The 17,448-nt window shown below is 46.2% G+C and overlaps 1 protein-coding gene and 1 long non-coding RNA gene across 2 annotated transcripts in view; one reads left to right on the top strand and one right to left on the bottom strand.

The window, feature by feature from the left end:
* LOC132396167 (phosphatidylinositol transfer protein alpha isoform-like) overlaps positions 1 to 17,448 on the bottom strand; it is a 78,735-nt gene that overhangs the window by 52,151 nt on the left and 9,136 nt on the right. The window contains exon 2 of the mRNA XM_059973708.1: positions 6,774 to 6,804. Within this exon, the coding sequence (XP_059829691.1) occupies positions 6,774 to 6,804 (31 nt within the window). The remainder of the gene's footprint in view (positions 1 to 6,773; positions 6,805 to 17,448) is intronic.
* On the top strand, positions 11,438 to 16,160 carry LOC132395132 (uncharacterized). The gene is made up of 3 exons (XR_009512539.1): positions 11,438 to 11,714; positions 13,782 to 13,863; positions 15,678 to 16,160. It is a non-coding gene; the product is annotated as an uncharacterized LOC132395132 (long non-coding RNA).

Raw genomic sequence — 17,448 nt, 5'->3', positions numbered from 1 at the left:
GGAGTGGTGGCAGGGACAATGGACCTGATTAGCCCTTGACAACAAGATTAAAGATTAGCTTTATTTGTCACATGTAACATTAAAACATAGTGAGATGTGCCATTTGTGTCAATGACAAGCCTGACGATGTGCTCCCTACCTGTCTATCACCTCCCTCTTGGTCGTCCTCTTTCCCTTTCTCCCACGGTCTACCTATCACCCGCCAGTTCCTCACTTCAGCCCCTCTCCCCAACCCACCTGTATCCTTGCCTAGCACCTACCGGCTTGTACTTCTTCCCAACCCCCCCCTTCCTTATCCTGGCATCCTCTCCCCTTCTTTCCTGTCTTGAGGAAGGGCCTCAGCCAGAAACTTCAACCGTTTATTCATTTCCATAGACGCTGCCTGACCTGCATTTTGAGAGAGTTGCCCTGGATTTCCAGCAGAATCTCCTGAGTCCCTACATCCCTGCCGCCTTCCCCTCCACCCCTCACACACTGGGCGCGTGGGATTTAAAGATTATAGGTCAAAGCAAGCAAATCAGCTTTGTGCTGGTGGTCAATGCAATCCAGTAAGCAAGGACAGTGGCGATTCAGATGCTGGTACACCGCGGATGCCTGGGAACGAATTAGCAGGCAGTAATCTAATCAAATAAACCAGGATTACAGCACAGCCACTAACTCCCTTTCAGGTACTTAGGCTTCGCAACCCTCCGGTTACATCACATGCAGTCACGGTTCAGATCGGGACCCACTACTTAAAGCTGCTCAGTAATTATTTATACAAATAATTTTTAAAAAGCCCTTCAATACAGAAGTCAGTTGGAGTTGAACTCCCAACACTGGACGTGCTCTTGATACCCTTCACAGCAGTCATGGGACAAGCCTGGGACACAGAATCAGAATAAGGCTCGTTACCAGACATATATCGTGAATGTTTTTGCGGCAGAATTAGGCCATTTGGCCCATCATATCTGCTACGCCATTCAATCATGGCTGACCCTTCTCTCCCCTCCTCAGCCAGAACAGCAGAGCATGGTGCAGGCCCTTCAGCCCTCTACCTGCCTCTGGCATCCCCCTCACACTGCGCCCCCTCCTATTAGCCATTTCCACCCTACAACACAACAGTGCAAGACAAAAAAAAGCTATTGCAAGTTACAATAGCAAATATATAAAAAATAAGCAGGGCAAAATTAGAGCAAATAGTGAGGTAGTGTTCATGGAGCATTCAAAAATCTGATGGCAGAGAAGACGAAACTGTTCCTGAAACATCGTGTGGGTCCCCTCAGGCTCCTGTATCTTGGTAGCAATAAGAGGGCACGTCCTGGGTGGCAAGGGTGCCCAATGACAAGTGCCGCCTTCTCGAGGGTCCGCGCTTTGAAGTACATTTTTAACAATAAATTTACTCAGAGTTCGTGTCGCGTGCACAACACAGCAAAACCCACCCTGTTCTGCGGCACGGTTTAACTTCACAACCTTCCTGTTCAGAAGAGGATCTGATGAAAGGTTTCAACACAGAACGTTGACAATTCCCTTCCTCCTGCTGATATTGCTGAACTACTTGAGTTCCCGTGATCAGAGTGGGTTGCGGATACTAGGAGACAGTATCCTGGACACCCCAAGGAAATCAAAAGCTGCCAGCAGAAATGCCGGATGACGGATCAATATCAACAGTCGAGAGAAATGGATGGGAGGGGTATGGGGTACAGGTTGATGGGACTAGACCGGCATGAGCTAGGTGGGCTGAAGGGCCTGTTTCTGTGCTGTATCGATGTCTACTACTGGGACAACAGCTTGCTCTCCATATTGCACTGCCCTGGTTTGTGTATCATGCAGACAGCTGGGACACAACGTCCATGGTCAACCCTGACCAATGGAGTCCTCAGGGTTCTATGACTCTAAAACCAAATCTTTGACAAGTATTTAGCAAAATGTTCACAAACTACCACGAGGAAGAATATGACGATAAAATGGCAGTGCCCGTAATGCCTTCTGTGCCAAAATCTTTCACCTTTAAAATCAATTCGACTTCTGCAGCAGTGAATTCCATTGGCTTCCTCAGCTGATGACAGCTCTGAACTTCTCACTGTACCCATCAAGCCCGGTCAGAGTTGTGCACAAGTTCCTTTCACCGGTTCATTGGTGAGATGACGGCAGTAGTGTGGACGAGGTCCGCATGCCGAGGGTGCAGCTACCCAGGAGAGGGTGTGGCATGGTGGGTCGCAAACTGTCCCCTCCCATACAGTGCTGCCCTCCAGCATTCACTTGGTGGAAGATGAAGTGGAGTGGATTGCATGTCTACAGCCAATCTTTATTTCAGTGCACGATAATCAGACTGCAGTGGGCTTGTTCTTGCCCGCAACACACCAATCTACACAACATGGCACTCAGATTTGGGTTACATTATTTTCTTCTGTGACTATGTTTCTACAACTGTACATATGCCTTGTGCTGTGTTTGACGGTTGGCACCGTTTTGCCCTACGATGAACGCAGTTTCGTTTGGCTGTATTCATGGCCATTCAGGTGTGGTTGAATGACAATTAAAGTTGAACTCATAGTCTCATTCCTCTAGGCACAGCAACAAACTTGCGCTCGACGTCAATAAGACCAAAGAATTGATTGTGGACTGCAGGAAGAGTAAAACAAGGGAACACACATCAGTCCTTATCGAGGGATCATGAGCAGTTACTTCAGACGACAATTGGTATGTCACCAAACACACTTGCAAGGTTCTACAGATGTACTATGGTGAGCATTCGAACGGGTTGCATCACTGCCTAGTGTGGAGGGACCACTGCACAGGATCGGAAAAAGCTGCAGAAAGTTGCCAACTCAGCCAGGTCCACCATGAGGACTAGCCTCCCCAACACTGAGGAAATTTTCAAAAGTTGATGAGGCAGCATTAAAGACCCCCGTTACCCATGACGTGTGCTCCCCTCATAGCTACCCATTGAGGTGGTGGTACAGGAGCCCGAAGACCAGTGATTCAGAAACACCTTCTTCCCCTCCATCAGATTTCTGAATAGACAATGAACCCATCACCACTAATCTGTAATTTCCCTTTTTTGCACTATTTATATATATTGTAACTTTTATTATTTTGCATTGCAACATACTGCTGCCGCAAACCAACAAATCTCACAACATATACTGGTGATATTAAACCTGATTCTGATACAAGCCCAGCCTGCTTGATATACAGCAGCCATGCCATCCCAGGCAATCAGTGTGCTGCTCACACTCTTATGGCAAATCTACCCTTCATTTAAAAAGGTTAGCTTTATTTGTCACGTGTACAGCAAAACAGAGTGAAATTCATTGTTTGTGTCAACAACCACAATCTGAGGATGTGCTGGAGTCCGCCCCAAGTGTCGTCACACTTCTGTCACAAACACAATTCTCTTACCCTGACTTCGGACAGTGGGAGGAAATGCACGCAGTCACAGGAAAAACATTTAACCGGTGAAATTCCACTCCACACTCCTATAATGGCAAGTCTATCCATAAGGAGACTAAATCTGCACTAAACCATGATGTCCCTCATTAGATATCAAATTCTGAAGTGGAGGGCCGAGGAACTGAAAACAAATTGGAGACTGAGCTGGCAGGCAGAGACAGATTCCATTCGGCAAGGATCAGGTTTAACATTCCAGTTGTGAACTGGAACTGTGCGGCTCTGCTGCTGTTGCAGTAAACTCGGGCGGTAGTGTAGCATAAAAAGGGACGGCACAGTACCATTACAGTCCGCATGATCGGTTTACAGCGCCCGTCTGTAAGGAGTTTGCAGCTTCTCCCCGGGACCACACGGGTTTCCTCCGCGTGCTCCGGCTTCCTCCCATATTCCAAAGACGTACAGGTCAGGATAGTAAGTTGCGGTTCTGCTATGCTGGCGCTGGAAGTGTGGCGACCACCCCCTACCCCCACCCCCCCAGCACATCTTCAGATACAAACAATGCATTTCACACTCTTTCAATGTACACGTGACAAATAAAGCTAATCTCTCTAACAGGGCAGCCAAAAGTGTCCACAGCTCCAAGTACAAACACACTGTACTATAAAACTGCAACTCAAGCAGAGCGCGGCATGGTACGTAGCTTTAAATCAAGTCTATCATAAAGTGGAAATGAGCAGCTCTTCTGTTCAGCTAGAAACCCTGTCAGTGCCACTCATGAGCACCATAGATCACCAAGTGAAAGCTTTCAAAGGCTGACACTAAGACTTCAGTGATGACCATAACTGCAAGGCAGCTACAGTCTGAGCACAGAGAGGACAATCAAAGCCCAGCACCAAAATGCATCTTCCCCAGCATCAGTACACAGCAAAGCATCCCAAAGGATTGTGAACGAGACTAACATTAATCATCAGCCACATGGAAGACATACAAGGATGTTACATCTGATATTCCTGCCTATTTTCCTCCAATCATTTTAACATTATGCCCCATCATATTGGCCATTTCTGTCCTGGAAAAAATCTCTGGCCGTCCACTGTCTTTGCCTCTTGTCATCTTGTACACCTCTTTCAAATCACCTCATCCTCCTTCGCTCCGAAGAGTGGGAGGAGTTAAAGAAAGCGTCACAGGTTTTGCAGACCTGGGTCACCCATGAAACAGCTCACTCTTCGTCAGCTGGCTGAGGTCGTGTCGGAGTCCATGACCTACAGTTCTTCATGAGTGTGGGTTCTCGCTCTCGGACTCACCGAGCAGCCCGACATTGGGGTGCGGGCTGTGGACGGCGCGATTCCTCAGCGATGATGCCGACTGAAGTGTCGTGGGAGATTGAAACAGCGAGACAGCAGATGGTGTATGCTGCGGTCAAAAGAAGCCCCTGCACTCAAGTACTCTCCCTGTTAATCTCAATGGTCAGCGACAGTCTGTTGCTCCTCGAGTCGGGGAACTCACAGCGACCTGGCAGATTTTAACATCAAAAGAGCAGGCTGTTGGTCTCCCCTCTTGCTGTTGCAGGAGCAAAACCCGTCTCTCCTCACGAGAGCGGGGTCTGTCTGAGATGTCGAAGTGCTGGGATTTTGGTGGACTCCAGACCTTGGTCTCGGTGGGCTTTGCTATTCCTGCTGCCTGTGTGTGGGACGGGGAGGGGGCTTTGGGGCTTCTAACATATTGCCATTCATTTCAGTTGTTTCTTTTCCTGTTTTGGGGATGTCAATGAAGAGTAAGAATTTCAGGTTCTATACTGCATACATTCTCTGATAGTTAAATGGTTTCATTTACTATCAATGTAGCAGAATACAACCTGAAATACGTAGTCTTCACATACATTCACGAAAACAGAAGAAACTCAAAAGAATGGATGGCTGAGAAATGTTCGAACCCCAAGGTTCCCTCTCCTCCCCTGAGCAAAGCATCAACTGCCCCTCCCAGTTCAGCAAAAAAAGGTGTCAGCACCCACCAAGAGCAAATCCATCAGAGACCATAATCTGCAGTCAACAAAAACGAGTCACCAGTTCGACATGCCACAGGCTCGTTCTCTCACCATTCTCACGGTGAAAGTGGACACTGACAGCTGCTGTTACAATATCACAGTTTGCCATGTCACTATATTCCAAAATTCACCGACTCGAGAATCCGCAGCAGACTCTCCCGCCATCGAGAGAACACGGTCGCTCAGCTGCAGAGGCTTCCACCCGCAGCATCTGCCAGCACAAAATCCTGACGTTCCTTTTCCATGACACCTCAGTCGGCAGCACCGTCCTGGAATCGGTTGTCCACAGGGACACGCGGGGCTGCGCCCCAGTGTCGTCTGTGCCACGGCTGGAGAACTGAAAACGGCCAGTCAGTCAGTGAGCTCCCAGTACGGGAAGTCACCACCGTGAAGAAAATGTAGTTTTGAGTGCCATTGCAGATCAGGGACCTCGATAGAAGCCCAGACACCTTCAAAAGGAGAAAAGAGACATTAAAGACAAGAATTTAAGATGTTTCCACAAATGAGCTCGAAGAGGCAGCCATTTCGCATCTTGAAATTTGTCTGCTTACAGGCAGCCACAAAGAAACCTGAATAAACCAATTTAAAAACAAAACCACTGCGCAGAGAAAGAGAAAAACAACAAATCATGCAAACAATAGAAGCAAACCAACAGTATTCCAATCAGAATGTCCCCAGATCCACTCCTGGAGCAGCCAGAGTAGGCCCAAGCCTCAGTCCCAATTCATCACACCAAACACAGCAGCCGGATCAATTCACAGCCTCTGCACCACAATGTGCTTGGAGCAATCCAATAAGAGAAAAACCTTAGTTTATTCAAATTTCCTCAAATCACATGCTTTCCAATCCAGGCAGCATACTGTACCCTCCTCTGTACCCTCTCTAAAACTTCTACATCCTTCCTACAACGAGGCAACCAGACATGAATACGATAGTCCAAACGTGGGTTAACTTGGGTTTTATTGAGCTGCAACACTACCTTGTGGCTTTTGACCTCATCCCTCTGACTAACACACCGCGTGCCTTCGTTACCACCCTACCAACTTATGTGGAAACATTGAGTGATCTATGGACATAGACTGCAAGATCCCCCATTCATCCACCTGCAAAGAATCCTGCCATCAATCCAGTACCGACTTCAAATTTGACCTTCCAAAGCACAAAGCAGCAGAGATTTAAAGGACAAAGATTTTAAAAGTGAGGCTACACCAGATTGTGAGCCGGCTTGTCAGCTGAGAACAGAAACACTGGGTGAAGGGGACCTGCTGTAAATTAGACGCACGATGACAGAATTTGACATCAATACCACGTCATGAAGTAAATTCTACTGAACAAACAGGACCAGGAGATCACTCACCTCTTCCACAGAGATCGGAAGGACTACTCGACTGAAAGAGAAGGGAAAAAAAACACATAAGCATCCGGAGCTGAAAACAGAACATATATTAATCACACCCACAAAAAAAATCACAAAATTCTGGAAGCGTTGAAGTCAAAGAACATCCGTGGACAGAGAAAGTTAATGTCAAGGCAGTGACCTTTCACCAGAACGAGGAAAAGTTTGAATCCTGAGAATTATTTGCAGAGACAGGGAAGAGCAGGGAGAGATCGGAGAAAACATCTGTGATTGAATGGTGTCCAAGAGAAGATGACTTTAGTTATCTGTGAGGTGGTGAAGGCTTGTTAATGACAGCTAACATACCAAATGCTGGAGGAACTCAGCAGGTCAGGCAACATCTATGAAGGGGAAATGAACAATCAACATTTTGAGCCGAGACCCTTCATCGGGACTCTTCTGTAAAAAAAAAAAATAGCCAAGGGATCTTCACCCAAAACATCAACTGTTTACTCCTCTCCATAGATGCTGCCTGACCTGCTGAGTTCCTCCAGCATTGTTCGGGATTTGCAGCATCCACAGAACCTCGTGTTATTACTGACAGCTAATCTGTCTGGAGACGTAAACAAGATGGATGCAGAGGGTGGGAAAGGGCCCAATCTGTGAGACAAACCAGTAGTTGCTGCAAATCCAAAAAAAGCATTGCTGGCAAAGCCCAACGGGTCAGGCAGTGTCCGAGAAAAAAACTGAGCTACAGGCTGACGGCTATAAAGCAGAAATGGAAAGGTCAGTCATCTCAAACACAGCAGTTTGACAGCTTTACCAGATGGAAGATGAGATGATGTTCCTGAACTTGCGTTGGGCTTCACTGGAAAGGTGCTTTGGGCAGGGGGTACAGATGCAGGTTCAGGAACAGTTATTATTTCTCAATTATCAGGCTCCTGAACCAGTGTGAATAACCTCGCTCACCACAGCTGAACTGTACCTAGGACTGAGACTCACTTTCACAGACTTTTTGCCAGTGGTGCTCCAGCATATTTTTATTTGAATGGTTTGTCAGTCTATGCGTAATTTTCTGAATTGCATTTCTTTATTTTTCCTGCAAATGCTTGCAAGAAAATAAATCTCAGGCAACAATATGGCAACGTACGTACTTTGATGACAAACTCACTGAACTCATTCCATTCCACACTCAGGTGGACTGAAAAGACCGCAACTACAATCTAAAGCCGGGTATTTTCCTTAGAACACGAGCTATCATTTACCTCAGGCAACACTTAAAGCAGATTCTGTTTGTGGACAAATAGGTATTTGCCTTCGTGGTTGTATAATCTGTGAATATACTTAGAAGTCCCTTCATTATAAATCGGTTTGTTTCGTCCAGACGCAGCTTTTTGCTTTCATGTTGGAGGCACAACATCTCATGTGGCCTCTAACCTGATGACATGGTCCTATCAGATCTTCCTCAGCCCTTTAGCTTTTCCACCCATCATATTGCAGCTTCTTACTTCATCTCCCCCCCCCGCCCCCACCTGTCTCACCCTATCACCTGCCAGCTGGTACTGCTTCCCCTCCCCTGACCTTTCTGTTCTTGCCTCGTCCCCCCCAGTCCTTGAGGATCTCACCCGAAATGTCGGCTGTTTACTCCCGGTCATGCATACTGCCTGACCCAAGATTCTCCAGCATTTTGGGTATTAATTTTCCTTTGCTTCCTTGGTTACCGATAAAGGTTCAGACAATCACATTAAGTATATTTAACCTCTACTTCAAGAATCAGGTGCCTTCAGGTAAACCTACTGAACAAAGCCCAAGACTTATTGGACAACTGTCGGCCCTGAAATTCAATACCTCTGCAGCCCGCCAGGAAATGTCACCTTTACTGTGTGCAGGCTCCTTGGAGAACGTATCAATTTCCTCAATGTACAGCAACTTTGACAACTGGTTACACAAGGAGATCGTGAAACAGACCAGGTTTTTGCTCAAAACTGGTTCCCACCACTGCCGAGGTAAAAATTAAAAATGTATGGTTTGAAAGGAAAGTCCGAGAGCAAGGACACCAGTATCTGACCCTTCGAGGGTCTGTCACCAGAACAACACTGCTTGTGGAGTTTGCCTACAGCTTCGGGCATGAAGGTGCAGAGGTGTTCGACCAGGATGCTGCCTGGGTTGGAACAAATTTCTAGAGATTAACATCAACCTGTGCCTCACAGTCCTTCATCTACCATCACTATCTTCAGATCTGGTTGCGCCATGAGGCAATCTACCAGGATGTTGTCTGGATTAGAGAGCACGGTTTTTGAGGATAGGCTGAGGCTGAGCGAGATAGAGATGACAAGGGTGTAGAAAATGTTAAGAGGTGAAGATCGAGTGGACATCCAGAGACTTTTCCCAGAAGTGGAAATAGCTAACCCCAGGGGGCAAAACATTAAGGTGGTTGTAGGTAGGAAAGTATAGGGGAATGTCAGAGGTGAGTTATCCCACTGCCCCCCCCCCACCCCGCCACATTGTCCAGAGGCTGCCTAGGGACGTGGGAGAGGCAGATATGTTAGGGACATTTAAAAAACTTAAGTGGCACAAGAATGACTGAAAAACTCAAAATAATTTGTATTATCAAAAGTATAGAGTATTGTGCAAAAGTCTTGGGTGTGTGTGTAAAGCTAGAGTGCCTAAAACCTTTGCAAAGTACTGAATTTGTCAACGTGCAGTGGAGAGCGAGGTTGTAAATCCGGCAGGAGGGCAAAGGTTAGAACATATGAATGTAAGAAATGGGAGCAGGACTAGCCTCTCTGGCCCATTGAGCCTGCTCGGCCGTTCAAAATGATCATGGCTGATCTGGCCATGGACTCATCTCCACTTACCTGCCTTTTCCCCGTAACCCTTAATTCCTCTACCATGCAAAAACCTTTGTTGTTGGGAACGGCAAGGGTGGAGTGCTGCAGAAAGGGTTTGGAGCAGGTGGCTGAGGAATACCAGGGTGGGTGCAGACACACCCAGCCCTGAAGCACCAGGCAAGGTTATTTGATTCCAAACAATTGGTTTATTGATCTTTACAGAAAGTCTCTCTGGTGCTTCCTGCTCCCTCCCCTCTCCCTTCCCCTTTTCCCAACTATGATTCCACCCTCTCTGCTCCCTTCCCACTCTCAGTCCACAATAAAGACCCACATTTCTGTTGAGTCTAATCTAATATTAGAATCAGTTTATCACTCCATAAAATTTTTTTTGCAGCAGCAGTACAGTGCAATACATAAAATTACTACAGTATTATGTACCCAAGACTGTTGCACCATTTACCACCATGAGATTCAATTCATTTTCTTGCAGGCATTTACAGGAAAATAATGAAATAGAATAGAATTTATGAAAAACTACACAAACACTGACAACTAACCAACATGCAATAAAGACAAATTGTGCAAATAAAAAAATTGGCGGGCCGTACAGGAGGGAAGGCTTAAGTTGAGAGGTGGGCACAATATTGTGGGCCGAAGGGCCTGTACTATGTTCCATAATCACTCTTGGTAAGGGTGCTTGTGAGCAAGCTCTGCAGCTTACAGAAACCAGAAAAATGCTGGAAATATTCAGGAGATCAGGCAGCAGAAACAGGTGGTGTTTCAAATGGAGGCAGATGCAGGAATCTGGGGTAACAAATTACCTCCTAGAGGGACCTGGCAGGTCAGACAGTATCTATGGGAGGAAAGGAATGGTTGACGTTTAGGGTCCAAACCTGCTCAGGTAGTATTCTTGGACATTAATAACCCTCACCACCCTATACATGCCACTTTTGCATTGTTGCCAACAGGGAGGTGGTACAGAAGCCTCAAGACTCACACACATTTAGGAACAGCTTCTTCCCCTCCGCCATCTGATTTCCGAATGATCCATGAACACTACCTTACTTCCTTCAAGCATTCCTTTTTAAAAAAATATTTCCTATTGTAATGTTGCGCCTTGCTGCCACAAAACAACACGTCAGTGACAATGAACCCGATTTGGATATTAGGGAACGACCTCTCAAGGTCACCTGTTTGAAATATTGTTTGGTACCACAAATGCTGCCTATCCTGCCATTTCCAGGATCTATTTTCACTTCACAACTCCAGCATCTGAATTATTTCTCCTTCGTATTTAAGGGATGAAACATTGCATTCCAAAAAACCGGTGGCCTGAGGGTTAAAGGAATTAAGGACTCCGGCCAGTGTATGGCTTGCAGATATTCCTTATTAGAGAGCTGGGGGATTCAGAACTGAGTCTGAACCAGTTTGTGCCGAGGGAATCTCTGATCTGATGCAGAGGACCCTTTCCACTGTAAAACATTTTTTGGGGGTGGGGGGACGACAGCAGCAACATCCCCCAGCTGCTGAGACCACATTCAAGATACTGTACGACTGCTGATTTCAGCAAGTTTGGGCGTTTTACCATTTGGCCAGCAGCCAGCAGAACAAAACACAGGCTGGAAAATCAAGTGTATACTGAGAGATTGTACAATATATTTTTTTAAAAATAGCAACAGATAACCATGATTTTAATTCAAAAAGGTAAAATAAATACTCAGTATTAGCGCTGCCTGCAAACCTCGAAGACTTAGACAGAAGGGAATTACTCAAGGGCTCTCCCACCACACCCACAACTCCACCCTCCCAACAAATACTTGCACCAAGAAAAACAAACAGCATGAGCAGAGCACACCCAGGATCACTGCTCCTGCTCCACGTAGCAAGTGTCCTGACCGGCTGCATCACAGTCCGGTACGGCTATTCCAGTAGCAGACTTGGCCCAATCCATCACAGACACGTCCCTCACCATCAGGAGTATCTACAGGAGGCAACGTCAACCATCCTGGCCGCACCATCTTCTCACAGCTGCCATCGGGCAGGAGGTACAGAAGACCGAAGTCCCACACCACCAGGTTCAGGAACAACTACTTCCCTTCAACCAAATTATCACATACTGATATTGCTCTAGGTAAGTTTTTCTTGCACCTGTGCATTCAGCAATAAATTTATTCTTGCTGCTCAGTGTTGGTGGGAAAAGAAGAGAGACATCTTCAAGGAGCAGAGCCTCAGAAAGGCAGTGTCCATCATTAAGCACCCCCACCACCCAGGGCATGCCCTTTTCTCACTATTACCATCAGGAAGAAGGTACAGAAGCCTGAAGTCACACACTCAGTGATTCAGGAATAGCTTCTTCCCTTCTGCCATCCGATTCCTAAATGGTCATTGAACCCATGAAGACTACCTCAATGCTTTTAATTTGATTTTTCACTAATTTTAACCTATTTAATAGACATATGCTTACCGTAATTCATTTTTTCTATATTTATCATGTATGCCACAGTTAACAAATTTTATGGCATATGCCGATGATATTAAACCTGATTTTGATGCACAGGCTGCACAACGCCGTGTCAAATTCTGGTCACACTTTGGAAAGTTACAGTGATCCCTCACATACTGCAGGACAGATTCACTCCACAATGCCAGGGAAGAGGGGAGCTGTAATATTGAAGTGAGAAGACAATCGCTTGCCTCGGAGCAAAGACGGTTGAAGGGAGATGTGACAGAAACAAGGTTAACCCTAGTTAACTGAGGGCACAGGGAATGTAAACACAAGAGATTCTGTAGATGCTGGAAAGCCAGAGTGACACACACACACACAAAGAATGGTCCATGAATCGAGAAACTGTGCAGGCTAAGTCTTTCGGACTATTTAGCGTGTCGGTTGATAGGTTCTTGAATAGCAAGGGCATCAAAGGTTATGCGGAGAAGGCAGGAGAATGGGGGCTGGAGGGAAAATAAATGATTGAATAGTAGAACAGATTTGATGGGCTGAATGGCCTACTTTTGCACCCAACTCTTATGGACAAAGTTCTGGTCAAATAGAATGAGCAAAATTCTTCTCACCCATCACTGGTTCGTTAGGCCTTTCAAAGATTCAGACAAACACCTGACAATAACTTGCAGAGTTACAAAGGGTACAGGACTGGTAATGATGAGATTACGCAGAGATACAGCAAGCCCAATTCCACCCACCTGACCAATTAACCTACAATCAGCAGGTCTTTGGAATGTGGGAGGAAACCAGAGCACCCAGAGGAATTCAGCAAGGTCACAGGGAGAGTGGGTACTATGGTAGTGTAGCAGTTAGTGTAACACTATTTCAACTCCAGAGGTCACCTCTGGTGCCATCTGTGAGTCTCTGTATGGAACGTTTGGCGTTCCTCCAGGTGCTTTCATTTCCTCCCTCAGGATGAAGACGTCCCGGGTAGGTTCACTGGACATTGTCCAGTGATTAGCTTGGGGTTTAATGGGGGTGGCTGAAAGGGCTGGAAGAACCTATTCCACAAGAAATTTCTAGATAGATAAACGTACAAACACCTTACAGACAGCAGCGGTAATTGAACCAGGTCCCTGGAGCTGTGACAGCGTTAACGTCGACCACTACACTAGAATGGCGCGTATTACTGGGACTGGTACGCATCGAAGGCCTGTGCTGTTACAATTCACTGCGTGCACCAAATTGCTGGTCACGTACACCAGGAGTGGGGATTCTCACACAAGTGCAACTGGTATGCCTGATAGCAAAATCCCCCACTTAACTCTAAACATTGTTTGGTTCCGGACCCTGCATTCCCTGTGAAAACAAAGTCTGCTGAGCAGATTAAAATGATTTATTCAGCTAGCTTTACAGAACACTTACATAACAAGAAATGGGATCAGCACTGGGCCCCTAAAGCCTTCTCCATTCAACAAGATCAAGTCTGATCTACCTTGCTCCTACCTCCCTGCCCCATTTACATCTGCATTACTGAGTTTTAGTGACCTCCTGAAACAGAACTCTCCATATACACTTCATGAAAAACACACTGCAGTCCTGATCAGAATACCAACATTTCAGAGACTGTGACCACTAGTTATGGACAAGACAAAGGGAAATCCAATTCTAATCACTCCATCCAGTCAGCTGAAAATTTCATTCATGCCACCTCTCACTTTTCGGAAGTCTAAAAAATATCCTCGTATTTCACTCAAGCTCTCAAGTACTCGGCAAATCAAGAATCACTGATGCGCCTTGGCAGCATGCCCTGAAAAGCAAGCACATTCCTTATTTTAAGGTAAGATAAAAATTGTATTCAATAGATTGGGTAATATTCTTTTCATAAATTTTTAATATTAAAAAAAGAATGCACAAAATGTGGGCCTGAAAATAAAGGATTAAAAAAAAAGAGGGCCAGACAGAGTGAAACTCCCTCCACACAATCCCGGGGTCAGACACAGAGTGAAACTCCTCCACACTGTCCCATCACACACTCCCGGGGTCAGACACAGGGTGAAGCTCCCTCCACACAGTCCCATCACACACTCCCAGGGTCAGACACAGAGTGAAACTCCCTCCACACCGTCCCATCACACACTCCCGGGGTCAGACACAGAGTGAATCTCCCTCCACACCGTCCCATCACACACTCCCAGGGTCAGACACAGAGTGAAACTCCTTCCACACCGTCCCATCACACATTCCCGGGGTCAGACACAGAGTGAAACTCCCTCCACACCATCCCATCCCACACTCCTGGGGTCAGATACAGACAAGGTGAAATTTCAACCAACTATTAGAAAATCTGACACCCAAGTCTGGCCCAGGTCACCGTGACTTTGGCCGGATTTGATCTCTCTCGGTGACACTGTCTGAAGCAAAGCTAGACATCGCAACGATGTCACCTTTGGTTGTCTTACTGAAGCAGAATCAAAGACACCCATCTTAATCTCCAACATCCTGTGTTGTCAGCAACTGCACTAATCCAGTGCCATTGTCCTTCGTTCAGCCGTGGACCCATGCAAACCTGCTGAAATATCCCATCAGCACTGGCCACTGCTCTACTCCCCATATACACATGACTCTGTGGCTAGGCAGAGCTCAAATACCATCAAGAAATTTGTTGACGATACAACCATTGTCGGTAGAATCTCAGGTGGTGACGAGAGGGCGTACAGGAGTGAGATATGCCAACTAGTGAAGTGGTGCCGCAGCAACAACTTGGAACTCACTGTTAGTAAGACAAAAGAGCTGATTGTGGACTTCAGGAAGGGTAAGACGAAGGAACACACACCGATCCTCATAGAGGGATCAGAAGTGGAGAGGGTGAGCGGTTTCAAGTTCCTGGATGTCACGATCTCTGAGGATCTAACCTGGTCTCAACATATCGATGTAGTTATAAAGAAGGCAAGACAGCGGCTATACTTTATTAGGAGTTTGAAGAGATTTGGCACATCAACAAATACACTCAAAAAATTCTATTGATGTACCATGGAGAGCATTCTGACAGGCTGCATCACTGTCTGGTATGGAGGGGCTACTGCACCAGGACCAAAAGAAGCTGCAGAGGGTTGTAAATCTAGTCAGCTCCATCTTGGGTACCGACCTACAAAGTACCCAGGACATCTTGAGGAAGAGGTGTCTCAGAATGGCAGCATCCATTACTAAGGACCTCCAGCACCCAGGGCAAGCCCTTTTCTGTTACCATCAGGTAGAAGGTACAGGTGCCTGAAGACACACTCAGTGATTCAGGGACAGCTTCTTCCCCTCTGCCATCCAATTCCTAAATGAGCATTGAATCTTTGGACACTACCTCACCTTTTTTTTAAATATATACAGTATTTCTGTTTTTGCACTTTTTAAAAATCTATTCAATATATGCAATTGATTTACTTGTTTATTATTGTATTTATCTTATTTATTATTTTTGTTCTCTGCTAGATTATGTATTGCATTGAACTGTTGCTAAGTTAATGAATTTCATATCACATGCTGGTGATAATAAACCTGATTCTGATTATGAAAGTGTCTCTAAGTTAAACCACAAATGATGTATCATCTTTGTCAAATTCCACCATAGTCTTGCTGTCTGCAATTTCCATCCTCTTCCAGATCTACAACCCTGCAAGACAGACTCTAACTTTCATATCACAGGATCAGTTCTGGGACTAACCGCAAGTGCTTTCACAGAAGGTCCAATGGTACCTCTACCTTCTTACAGGTTTGCTCAATTCAGCATGACATCTGAAACGGCTTCTATAGATGCACAGTGGAGAGTATCATCAGCCTGGTATGGAAACAGAGTGAATGAATAACTTCACTCAGCTCAACACTGATCTGACTCCACAACTTAGCCCAAAGTCAGAATCCAGTCAGCAGGTCCTGCAGACCAACACCTGGATCGGTGGGTCTGGAGTCTGTGAATCCAGGCCAGGGGCCAGAAGCTGATTGTAGACACAGATTGATTGTATTTCATAAAGTGACGCCAGGCACAGGAGTGTCTGTACACAAGGTGACTGACAGGAAATGAGAAAGTAGTGGTGGTTGGGATGGGTGAGTGGGTGGTGGCGTCAATCAGTCTCACTGCTTGGGGAGAGGAACTGAGAATCTGGTAGTCGTGGCGTGGATGCTATGTAGCCTTCCCTGTAATGGGAGTGGGACAAGCAGTCCATGAGCAGGGTGAGTGGTATCCTTCATGATGTTACTGGCCTTTTCCCTGTATATACAGTATATCCTCGAGGACGGGTAGGCTGGTGCCAATGAATCGTTGGGTAGTTTTGACTATCTGCTCTAAAGAAATCTTGTAAAATTCTTGTATGTAATAAACAGTAACATTATCAATTTGCTAACATATTTAATGCATATAGCGAATACCTCCAGCACTTTGATACAGCCCGATGACCACTCAGCCAAAAGCACCACCAGTGATTCTGTGGCACTATCTGCTCAGCACAAGCTTTACAACTTTTCCTTTTTAAGAAAAGCTTCAGTCCTCTCCCTGTCGATGACTTCTCTGCCATGTAAGCCCAGTAATAAGTGGGCCGTCTCCCAGCCCCTCACTAAGGAAATGTGCAGATATTGGAAATAAATAGGCCAAAGCAAACACAACAGACACATTCCCAGTGTGGTGACCATCAACGGCCTGGGGAATAAACATTTCGGCAACCATCTGACCACTTTTAAAAATGCACATGAATTTTACAAGATTTCTAAATCTTAAATACTGAATATTGGAAGCGGGGGCTGGCTGGTTCACCTCTATCTTGTCAGTAGCCACCCTCAAGATACCAGGGTGTCCTTGGAGAGTGTGACCAGCTCTCCAGAGATCTTTAGTGAGTGGTGGATACTGCAGGCCCCTTGGTTCATGGAGGCTACCGGCCTTCACGTGCAGCTAGCTACTAAGCCTGGCAGAATCATTCCTACCGACAGGAGAAGGACAAAGGCAGGTTACCAGCATCTTAATCCAGTCACTTTGTGCGGATGGAGCTCATCAGCTGTGGTTGGCAGCTCAGCTAGATGGAAAACTGATCTCAAACCTCCACTGCCTTGCAACTATACCCATTCACGGGGAAGGCTTCGGGAGTAAATCCCAAGGGAAAATATGCAGCCAGAGTCCTACATTTAATGCTGACTGGCAACTCCTGTGATGCCTCTGGTCTCTGCCGTCCCCTTGGATTCATCGGCTGCGTGGAGAGGGGGAACCTGCCGTGTGGACAACAGCTTGCTGTCCATATTGTACTGCCCTGGCTCGTACAGACAGCTAGGACCCCAATCAATGAAGGGCCTACTTCTAGTCTAAATGTTGTACTTTACTCAACTACTTTGTCCAGCAGTTCATTCTATATCCTCACCACCCTCCGGGGGAAGTTTCGCATCATTCACC

Source organism: Hypanus sabinus, chromosome 6 (assembly GCF_030144855.1).
Source record: "Hypanus sabinus isolate sHypSab1 chromosome 6, sHypSab1.hap1, whole genome shotgun sequence".
NCBI classification, from domain to species: domain Eukaryota; kingdom Metazoa; phylum Chordata; class Chondrichthyes; order Myliobatiformes; family Dasyatidae; genus Hypanus; species Hypanus sabinus.
Note: the sequence above shows the minus strand (reverse complement) of the source record. Positions and strands in the feature narration are given on the sequence as shown.